The sequence below is a fragment of the Myotis davidii genome, unplaced genomic scaffold (assembly GCF_000327345.1).
Source record: "Myotis davidii unplaced genomic scaffold, ASM32734v1 scaffold221, whole genome shotgun sequence".
Lineage (NCBI taxonomy): Eukaryota > Metazoa > Chordata > Mammalia > Chiroptera > Vespertilionidae > Myotis > Myotis davidii.
The window spans coordinates 2,965,673-2,976,457 of NW_006293349.1; the positions used below are offsets into that span (position 1 = coordinate 2,965,673).

The 10,785-nt window shown below is 55.4% G+C and overlaps 1 protein-coding gene across 2 annotated transcripts in view; it reads left to right on the plus strand.

Moving 5' to 3' along the window:
* WDR75 (WD repeat domain 75) overlaps positions 1 to 9,592 on the plus strand; it is a 16,735-nt gene extending 7,143 nt beyond the window's left edge. The window contains exons 9-20 of one of the 2 annotated variants that reach the window (XM_006767058.2): positions 699 to 758; positions 845 to 960; positions 1,551 to 1,726; positions 3,068 to 3,225; positions 3,828 to 4,008; positions 4,706 to 4,800; positions 5,487 to 5,582; positions 6,033 to 6,202; positions 6,488 to 6,547; positions 8,431 to 8,577; positions 8,804 to 8,895; positions 9,262 to 9,592. In XM_006767058.2, the coding sequence (XP_006767121.1) occupies positions 699 to 758; positions 845 to 960; positions 1,551 to 1,726; positions 3,068 to 3,225; positions 3,828 to 4,008; positions 4,706 to 4,800; positions 5,487 to 5,582; positions 6,033 to 6,202; positions 6,488 to 6,547; positions 8,431 to 8,577; positions 8,804 to 8,895; positions 9,262 to 9,475 (1,565 nt within the window). In that variant the 3' untranslated portion in view covers positions 9,476 to 9,592. The remainder of the gene's footprint in view (positions 1 to 698; positions 759 to 844; positions 961 to 1,550; positions 1,727 to 3,067; positions 3,226 to 3,827; positions 4,009 to 4,705; positions 4,801 to 5,486; positions 5,583 to 6,032; positions 6,203 to 6,487; positions 6,548 to 8,430; positions 8,578 to 8,803; positions 8,896 to 9,261) is intronic. The other variant, XM_015566085.1, reaches the window with a different exon arrangement.
* The last annotated feature ends 1,193 nt before the right edge of the window (positions 9,593 to 10,785 follow it).

Below are 10,785 nucleotides of genomic sequence, written 5' to 3' on the forward strand. Positions count from 1 at the left end.
ATCTGTCCGTCGGCACGAGTGCCGTTTGTGCGGTGCCTCAGCTGCCTGCCGCCTGCAGAGAAGGGCAGATGGAAGGCCTCAGGCTGGTGCCGAGCAGCCTCACCTTTAAGGAGCATTTCTTTCTCCCATTCTTCCTCTTTCTGTTGCCCCTTCCGCCCAAGATGCCACCACCATCCAGTAGTTTCAGAATGGTTGCCAGCTGTGGGCTCAGTGTGTTTGGTTTTTGTTGTGCCACTTGATTTCAGAACCTTTCGTGTGGAATGAATGGGGTGGGGATGTGGAGGAAGGGCTCTGAGGTGGGCCTTGGTGCTGGCATAGGCACATGTGCTTCCGGAAGAGATGGCTGTGTCCGGGGCGAGGGCTGCTCTGGCAGAAATGGAGGGCTCTGCTTCCTCCAGAACCTGCGCTCGTCCTGTTCCCATGCCAGATGGAGAGCCCAGAGCCGCCGCCTTCCAGGCCCTCCACCGGGCACCCTGAACATACAATCCTGAGCAAGCAGGGACCACCTAAGAGGGAACGCTCTCTTTTGGGGCATACGACTTCCCAAATTAACACTTAAAATGCACCCATGTGACACTTAAAAGACAACTTACTCGGTTGTCTTATATTCTGATAATTCCAGAATCACATAAGTCCAGTTGGTTTTTTTCTAACTGGAGGCTCTGACCTGTTCATGGTGAAGTGTTTTGTGCCCACAGAGATCACCATCATTCACCGGAACCTGGAGGCCTCCGCGGTGATCCAAGGCCTGGTGAGAGGTACGGCCGGCGCGGGGTGGGTGGGGGTGTCCGTGCGAGGTGGGCGTCTGTCTGGCTTCAGCTGCTGTGTGTCACTCTTCTTGCAGACAGCAGTATCTTGACTGGCTTGATGATTGATCCACGAACTAAAGCGTTGGTTTTGAATGGAAAGCCTGGCCACTTGCAGTTCTATTCTCTCCAGAGTGATAAGCAGTTATACAACGTAAGATTCTGGTCCATTACCTGCCTTAAAGCTAGTGCAGCTCTGCAGCCCTGCGGGGCCTTGGCCACCACGTGCGCTCAGCAGCACTCGGTCGCCTGCAGCTGGTCCTGGTGGCCGTGGCTGCTGCTGCAGCCGCTCTGTCTGTGGTCGTGTTTTCAGACTAATTAGCTGCACGCACGTCTGTGCCTCCTGTGATGGAGCAGCCATGGCACACTGCAGACTAGAGGGAGGCCTCTTGGGACCCACCCCCTAAATGCATCAGCGGCCCGCCTCTCTGTTCCCCATGGGACCCTTCACAGATTCTGTCTGAGGAGCTGTGGCGCCTTCTCTCTCTCCTCTCACCTGTCAGACCTCAGAGAAAGGAAACTTCCTGGTCTTTTTACTACCACATTTCTACTGAAATCCTGGAGATAGCAGGCACTTCACCCGTGTAGTAAACAGACCAGGAAATGGGTGAGAGAAACAACAGGGAATAAAATGCTGGGCTACTCACAGCAGTTCTATCTTTTCACTTTTTAAAATCATCCTTGAATGCTCTAACATGCATGTATTTACATTAATAAGCATTTTGGGTATTTTTAACCCATCAGCTAGACATTGTGCAGCAAGAATACATCAACGACTACGGTCTGGTCCAAATTGAGCTGACAAAGGCTGCGTTCGGCTGCTTCGGTGCCTGGCTCGCAACCGTAGAACAGCGTCAAGAAAAGGAAGGGGAGCTGGAATTACAAATGAAGCTGTGGACGTACAATAAGAAAACACAAGGGTAATGCCACTTTGTAGCCTAGAATTTCAAAGTAGAAAACATGTTGTTTTCTCTCTTGTGGTTTTACTTCTTGGTCTTTAAGATGCTGTATTTCGATTAGTTTTAGATTTAGAGTAATGGGGAGGCATGCTTCTGATAGAGCCGTTAAGCTTTCTGCTCTGAGAAAGCACGGTGCCCCCACCCCACCCCAGGTTATCAGTCATCTCACAGCATAAATGAGAAAACATGGAGAAGTGACACCCCCAGGACCTGAGTCCTAATTCCAGGCAAATCCAGGATTAGAATCTGAACGTCAGCTCGTTGCTCCTTCATCACGCTGCCTTGGGGAACATGGCAGTGTAGGCGGCGGGTGCCGTGTGTGTGTGTTGACTGGGCAAGGAGCCCGCCAGTGTCTCACGCCAGGGCCATCCAGCCCTTTATCGAGTCCCTCCTGGGCGCCAGGGCGAGGCTTCTGCTTTTGCGCCCTCAGAACACGGGGGATAAGCCTGGTGTCCCTCCCCAGGGGAGGGAGCAGGCCCGTCACCCCTGGGAGCCGGAGCTTTGTCCAAAGCGCAGCGCCATCCTGCCGGATGCCCTTCACAGAGCCCAGGGCCGGCACGGCCCCTCCTCCCTGCACCGCTCCCGGGAACAGGCGGGAAGGTGGTCTGGTGATCGATCACAGATGATAAATGCTGACAGGGCAGTGGGAGGAGGTAGTTTTCTATTTTCTTGCCACAGTGGATCTTTCATAATCATTCCGCCATTTGCTTATTTTCACAAGTAGCTCGGGAGGCACTGTGGGCTAGTTCAGGCGGCTTTCGGGGATCATGTTTGGTGACCCCTGTTTACACTCACGTTGTACCATTAAGGGGACCCGGTGCTCCATCACCGCTGCATTGTGGACGCTGCTCAGGACAGAGGTGGTGTCAGGACTGTGTGTTGCGGCTGAGAGATGGCAGGCAGCTGTTTGTCATTCTAGGCCAGTGACGGCGAACCTTTTGAGCTCGGCGTGTCAGCATTTGAAAAACCCTAACTTAACTCTGGTGCTGTGTCACATATAGACATTTTTTGATCTTTGCAACCATAGTAAAACAAAGATTTATATTTTTGATATTTATTTTACATATTTAAATGCCATTTAACAAAGAAAAATGAACCAAAAAAATGAGTTTGCGTGTCACCTCTGACCCGCGTGTCATAGGTTTGCCATCACCGTCCTAGGCCCTTCCAGAGATGCTGCTGTAGGATACAAGCATGTCAAACTCGCGGCCGGTGGGCTGCAGGCGTTTCTTGTGTGAGACCCCAGGCGAGGGTGTGTCATCGTCCTGGTGTGAGGATGACGTGGCGTCTCCTTCCTTCCAGGTTTGTTCTCAACACAAAGGTCAGCATGCCCCACGAGGACCACATCACCGCCCTGTGCTTCTGCAACGCGGAGAAGTCCGAAAGCCCCACCTTGGTCACGGCCAGCAGAGACGGCCGCTTCAAAGTGTGGGTCTTAGCAGACGACTCTGACATCTACAGTAAGTGGCTCACACAGTGAGTCTAAGAACTGATAGATTTATCTCATGAGCTGCACCCTCTGGCAGGGCACCTGAACAATGTAAGAGATTCCACTCTGACCTGCCTTTCCTCCAAGCCCCTACTTTTAATGACACACGGGACTGCTCAGTGCTGGCTGTTCTGTTCACATTTGCCAGAGGCCAGAAAGGGCTCGGTTGTGCAGCCTCCCGCAGCCCCACCAGGGGGCGGTCGAGGTCTGTGGGACCAGCATGAGCTGCAGCTCAGCCCTTGCTTGCAGCCTCCTCACTAGCCCTGCCAGACCACTGTACTGATTTTTCGGTAATTTCCACACAAAGGTGGAATACTGGCGCTAGATGAAAGGTAGACCTATTTTCTACAATGTCTCCAAGTTCCATCTTATTCTAAACACTTGTCTGCATGTAACATTTTTCTGTATCACGTTGGTTTTTTTCTCTTTAATGCTCAGGAGCCCAGGTATGGGGGACAGTTAGGTTCAGGGCCTCAGGACTGGTAGGACTAGGGCGCAGGGGTCCTGCTGTGTAACCTCCCACACGGTGCTCGCCTCTGTGCCGTGTCTGAACCGAGGTCCGTGTTTCCACAGGAGAGGCTGTGGGCTGGACCTGCGACTTCGTGGGCAGTTACCACAAGTACCAGGCAACCAACTGCTGCTTCTCTGAAGACGGCTCGCTGCTGGCAGTCAGCTTCGAGGAGACGGTGACCATATGGGAGTCGGAGGCCTGGGAGCTCAGGTGCACGTTCTGTCAGCGAGCTGGGCACGTACGGTAGGTGAATAATGGGGGAGTATGAAGTACCTTTTCTAACATTTAAGCAAGTCCTTGTACATGAGCTCTAGAGTGACGCATGCCTCTGAGAGGCCGTGGGCCGTGGGCAGCAGCTGAGCTGAGGGCGGGAAGCCAGGCCTTCTCTGCAGGTGAACAGGTGCTGGAGTCACCATTTCTGGAACCAGGAGTGACGTCTCCTTCCAGGCCTGCGGATTCTTTTCTCTGTCGCCACCGCGTCATGTCGTGCTGCCTCATGAGCCCTGTGCCTGCGCCTGAGCCTCGGTCCGGGCGGCGCTGGGTCCCCCCACGTCCGGGGACAGCGCTGGGGACGAGTGGCAGACGGCGAGGACATAGCTCCCAGTTTGCAATGCGTCCGATTCTGAATTCACTTTGTAAAACTTCCTTCGGGGTTCACAGGGCCAATGCCTCTTTAGGTAAATGAGCACAAAAAGGGGTTTTGTTAATGTCTGTACATTTTGCATACACTCCCTGTGTGTGTGGTTACACCACGCAGCACAGCAGGGAAAAGAACTGGTCATCAGACCTGTTTCTCTAAAGCAGCAGCACACCCAAATAAGCCTTCCTTTTGTGCGGCTTCGTCCCTGTTTCTGCAAGATGATGATGAACAAAGCGTGGTCTCGGGGCCGGCTGAGCGGACGTGCCCGGGGCTGGACTGACTCGCTCGTGTGGTCCTCAGGCACCTCTGCTTCGGGAGGCTGACGTGCTCGAAGTACCTTCTTGGAGCCACTGAGAACGGGACCCTGTGCTGCTGGAACCTGCTGAGCTGTGCACGTAAGACATCTTTCCTCGGGACGGGCAGGAGCCCAGGCCTCTAGGGCTTCTGGGTTGTAGCCTCATGTCTTGACCCAGAGCCGATGTGATTTTCTGAATGGGACGTTCTGAAAGGCGGAGCCCAGGCCTGCCGCAGGCAGGGTCATGGATGAGCGGCCTGTGGTCGGTGAAGAGGCGCAGCTGCCGCCCTCTGGCAGTGCCTGCAGCGACTGGCCTTCTGCTGCCCCTTGTGCTCCACCCTCTAGTTGGAGCCCTGTCCCTGCTCCTCCATATGCATGTCACCTGCAGTGTCCTAGCCGATTGCCGTCTGAACGCCTGCCACACCTCCTGGCAGAGGTGCACTTAGTGGGTTTTACTTGTGGGAATACATGTGGGAAAGGCGTGGCGGGTGCTTAGCAGTGGCTGGGTGTGGTAGCATCTTTGGTTCTCTGCAGTTCTCTGGCTAACGTTTTGCCCAGGTTCAGTAGCTGCAGGGAAGGGGAGCATTGCATGGTGTGTGGAAGGAGGGCTTTGTCCTGCCTCCGGCCTCTGCAGCTTCCACACCTGTCCCTGGTCTGCCGACGCGACTCCCTCCTCCTGGGACAGTGGGATGGCTGTCCCAGCAAAGAGGAAGAGTGCCCGCTTTGAACGACAGGCTTTGAAGCGCTTCTGTCAACAGAAGTGAATCGCTTTTCCTTTCTCCCCAGTGGAGTGGAGCACAAAACTGAACATCACAGTGATGGAGCCAGACCCGCGCTCAGAGAACGTGGCCGCCGTCTCTCGGTCCTCGGGGGGTTCGGACTGTGAGTACAGGTCACGCTGGCACCGGAGGGTCTGTAACTAAGTTCTCTCCTAACGGCTGAGATACAAGTGGGCCACACTTGCCTGCCAATCGGGTCTGAAGCCTCTGAGCCCGAGGCCCTGCCCTTCCTTGAGTCCCTGTCCCAGCGCTGAATGCTTTGGGCATCGTGCGTGTCCTGGCGCCTCGTGCAGCCTCGCGCCCCAGCACCTCCCCGCTGTCCTGCAGGCAGCCCCGCTGGGCTCGCTGCCTGTCCTCTGTTCGGCTCTGGGCTCGGAGCTGGGTCCGTCCTCCTGGTCACCGTGGCCTCGCTCCTACCTCTGGACACACAGGCGTCCAGGAGGGGTTTGCAGGATCAGAGCTTAAAGCAGCCGTGATGGTTATTGGCGAGGGTGGCGCCAGCCCGAGGCCAGAGCTGGCCCTTGCGAAGCGTGTTGTCTGTCTTTCCCTCTAGTGTTCGTGTTCAAACCGAGTGAGCCGAGGCCGCTGTATGTTCAGAGGAACATCTGCAGTGAGGAAGTCAGGTGGGGAGTGTTTGTGCCTCGAGACGTCCCTAACGCATTCACCTCGGAGGCGCTGCAGTGGCTGAACCGGTCCCAGTTCTACTTCCTGACAGCGTCGCAGGTAACCGTCCTCCTCCGAAGGCTCCCTCGTGACTGTCGGCTGCTGTGCTGTGGGGAGGGATAGTCGGCCGTGACAGGGGCCTGGTCCTGTGGGAGGATTGCTCCTGGGGAAAGTGTCCGGTGTGTTCAGGCAGCAGTGTTCTCTGTGCCGAGCCCACCTCAGTGACCGCCCCTCAGGCTCTTGGGTGGATGCTCATGGCTCAGCCCGAACTGTGGCCGTTAACATCTCATTTAGATGTGCCCTTCACAGTCATCTCTCCCGGCGTTAACTGATCTCTCTTTGCAGAGCTTATTGACATTCAGCTCGAAGTCTCCAGAAGAGAAACTCACACCAACAAGCAAGCAGGTATGTGGGGGCTGCTCACATCCAGCCGCATGGCTTCCCTGCACAGATGGGTTCTCGAAGCCAGGCCTCCCCTGGCCCTGAAGCGGATTAAACCCTTCTCACAGCGCTGCCTCCGGAGGCACATTGTTCCTGACATGCAGTTGGTGTGGAGTCCGTGCTGGGTGCTCGTGGCGCAGAGGCGAGCCGTCCCCGAGACTTGTCGGGACAGCCCTCCCCACGCCCCGGCCGCGGCCCCGTCGGCGCCTGTCTCTGAGGAACACGTGTGCGTTGCTGACTCTGGGTTTACCGGTGACTCTGAGCTGTTGAAATGGAAGCTGTAGCTCTTTTCCACACCCCCACACCCCACACGTACACATCCTCGTATACCCCTCCTCCCTCCCAGTTTCCCAGGAAACAAATCTAAGAATTGGTCGGGTCAGTATTCATGATGACAACCCACTGAACACAATTCCTCGGCCAGCCGTGTAGCAATAGGTTGTTTTCCTTTGTAACCAACTTCTTTTCTCTGGCGTTAATGATTACCTACTTCCTTTATTTGCCTAGTTTTCTGTTTACTTCTCACCTAATTCGCTCCAAACTCTATCCCAGTTGCCAAGTCGTCTCGGTATTTTCAGACAGTCTACGTCCCCTTTCGGGTCTTGAAGAAACAGTGCTGAGCCTTCTGACGGCTTCCCCCTGGCTGCTTGCTGTGTTAGCTGAGGCGGCCTCTGCCCGCGCCGGGGCCTCCTGGCCTCTGCTGCCAGAGCCCGTGGTCCCGCTTCGCCACGCCCTGGCGCTGGTGCAGCACGTCCTTGGGGCCTGGGAGGTCAATGGAAGACCTTCTATGTCGGAAAGTTTTCCTTGCTCCCGCCTGATTGGTTGGCTGGGTATAGAACTCTGACGGTCTGCTCCTCTTTCATTATAGTTTCCACTGTCACTAGAAGCCCAGACCATTTACTCACTGAATTCATTCAGCAGCTTGATCACCTACAGTCCAGACGTTTGAGATCTGTCAGCGAGCAGATCTAAGCCTGTGGTGTTCACATTTAACAGGAAGATGCAGACAGCAAACACGAACATGACATACGTTCACAAGCACTATTCCAAGTGATGAGCAAATGAGGGAGGACTAAGGAGGGGAGTGGGGTACTGCTTGCCTTGTTAGGGGTGCAAGTCAGCCTTCATGAAAGATGGCTTTTCCTCAGGAAACGGGCCTCCTGACGGGTTTTAATCAGACCACTAAGGAAAAACCAGTCACTCCTGTGCCTTCATTTCTGTGTGTGTTTTCTAGAATTCCTGTTATTTAGGTGTTGGCCTTGTAGACTGGCTGCACAGATATTCCTCTTCATGTCTCCTGTTTTCTGGGAGACGTCCTCGTTTTTATCAGCTGATGACCTTTTTCTCTTTCTTGCATCGTCCGTTCCATCAGGGTTTCTAGCCCTTCACAGAGACCTTATGTCTGTGGGTACCACTTCCTGGGCCTCTGCAGGCCTCTGCAGTGTAAATGGGGTGCTCTCGGCTCCCCTCAGGCAGCGTAGGGCCGCGGTCACCTACCTTCCGGAACTCACGGGCCACCCGTTGGCGACCGCGGCCTGAAGCTCTGCTCTCTCGGGCCTGTCAGTCACTTCCCCTCCGCGGCGCCTGCTTCCCCGGCACCTTCCACCCAGCGCTGGGTCTGCTTCGCTGGTCCCTGTGGCCCTGGGGGCGGCAGTGAGAAGTGGGTGTCTCTCTGCCGTCTAAGTGTCCCCGGCAGCTTTCCTCAGCCAGTGGCTGCGGGGCCTCTGCTGCTTTGCAGGGGACATGAGAGACAGGCTGGGTCGCTCTGAAGGTCTCCCGCCCCGGCCTGCCTCCTCGCCCTTCTGCCTGAGCTGCCGGAGTAACTGCCCTCGTCTTCGCCCTCCCAGCTGCTGGCAGAAGAGAGCCTGCCGACCACCCCGTTCTACTTCATCCTGGGGAGGCACAGGCAGCAGCGGGGGGAGCAGGCGGACGGCGCCTCGGAGAGCGAGCTGGTGCAGCTGCCCCTGACGGAGAACGTCCCCGCCATCAGCGAGGTGAGGTGCCCTCAGCCCTGGAGCTGGACTGTGCATGCGCGTGTCTGCCACAGGCCACCTGTCAGCCACTCCTGTGCTGTGCAGCTTGATGCACACAATGCACATGGCACAGAGTCTTGGGTTTGCATGAAGGTGGGAAGGGAGGCACAGTTTCGCTCTGGCTTGGTTTTCTCTGGGGAAAACCTGTTGTGTTTGGTTTGGTGTCGACTCTTTTCTGTCCCTGCAGCTGCTTCACACCCCCGCCCACGTGCTGCCCTCGGCCGCCTTCCTGTGCTCCATGTTCGTGAACTCCCTGCTGCTGGCCACGGAGGCCAGGAGGTAGGCGCTGCGGGGGGTGGGGGGGTCGGGTACCCCGTCTTAGGATGCCCTTCCATGGATTTCTCTCTGCTTTAGACTTCACATAACGTAGGGTTACGAAGTCAAGTGGGTAAAACACATTGAAAATTTCTAAGTGTTAGAAAAGAGGCCTTTTGGGTAGGTTTTAAGGACTTGATAAGTAGTTCAAAATTACACTTTTGTACATTCACCTGCTCTTTTATAATAGCCTATAATTTTTAAACTGCACACAAGATTTTTCATTTACTTTGTCTCTGCGATTCTGTCTTTACATTGATATCTTAGAGTTATTTTTTCCAGACATTTATATGTAAATAGTAAGTTTGTTTTATTCTGTTTTTGTTAAAGTGCTGAAGAAATGCCTGACGATGTGGCTATGGAAGAAGAAGAAGAAAGTGACAGTTCAGAGGAAGAAGGTGACGCCACTGAGAAGGCCCAGCATGCAGACCACACGGACGCGGGAGACGACCTCCAGCAGCAGCTGTCACAGCTGGCCAAGTGCCAAGAGAAGGAGCTGCGCAAGCTCAGGAGAGTGGACTACAGCTGGGTGACTGCCCCTTAGGCCCTGCAGGGGGCGCTCTGGCACTTTTTCTGTTGTATGTTGATGTTCCAAAAACACCTAAGTTAATGTTGTTTCTGCTTTTAAAAAAAATGTTTACAGGATTTCTTTTTTAAATAACTGGTCATATGCTTTTTGGACTGAAGGTCCCTGGTTCGATTCCAGTCTAGGACACATGCCCGGGTTGTGGGCTTGATCCCCAGTAGGGGACGTGCAGCGGGCAGCCCATCGATGATTCTCTCTCATCATTGATGTTTCTCTCTCCCTCTCCCTTCCTCTCTGACATCAATAGAGATGTATTTAAAAACAGAAAACACCAGCACCTGGAGGGCAGCAACACGAGGTCTGCTTCTACTGAGGCTAAGAACTTCACCTCCTTCTACCCGGTCAACTGCTTCTCACCAGAGTCTGTCCTCTGCAGTATGTGGAAGGAGTGAAGCTGTTGTGTTAACCACTTAGCACCTGGAAGTTTCCGGTTCTCTGATGCACTTCTATAAAAACTAGAGTAAAAGTAACACAAGGAGGCAGCTGGGTAAATCCTGAGCTCACCCCTCCCAGGCACACATCAGCATTACAGCCAAACTATAGAACCGTCACTGAGCCACCTGAATGACCACCTCCCAGAATTCCTGTCCCTCAGGATACAAACAGGCCACGTGGAGATAGGCAGGGGCTCAGACACCGTCCAGGCAGGTCCTGCCTCCACAGGGTGGAGACTAATAAACCCGAGGGACAGCTTGGCTCCCCAAGTGCCCCCTGGGAAGTGGTAGGGACCCTGCTGGGCGCCTGCTGGCGAAGAGTCCCCAGGACATCAGCTTTGAAAGCCAGCGGGGTGAGGATTCACTCCAGAGATGGAGAGCCTTTGACAGACCCGCCCAGCACAGAGGCAGCACCGAGCGCCCAGCAGGCGGAGGGTTAAGTGGACTGGCTCTGCGAAGGCTGTCGGGCTGGCACCTTCGAGCCCAGGATGGAGGGAGGGAGCCAGGCGGCACCGCTGTTCTTTTGTGGAGCTCTTCTCCCACCTCGCTGGCCCGACCACACAGGCAAACGTCCCGTCTCCTCCGTGGACCTGGCTAATTGCTGGCCCGCCCCACCCAGCCTGCCCCCAGCCAGAGCCTCTTCCGCCGGCCCAGACACCACACAAGCGGCGGCAGCTCAGTGCACCGCAGCCTCCCAGAAGCCACAGCCTCCACATGGGGAGGCCAGCCTCGGCCCCCACCAGCTCTCACCAAGCAGCCCCAGCCCAGCACAGGGCCCAGGCGTAGCTGGCACTGGGCTCCCCGCGAGGGGCCCACGCCTGGACAAGTGGCGTC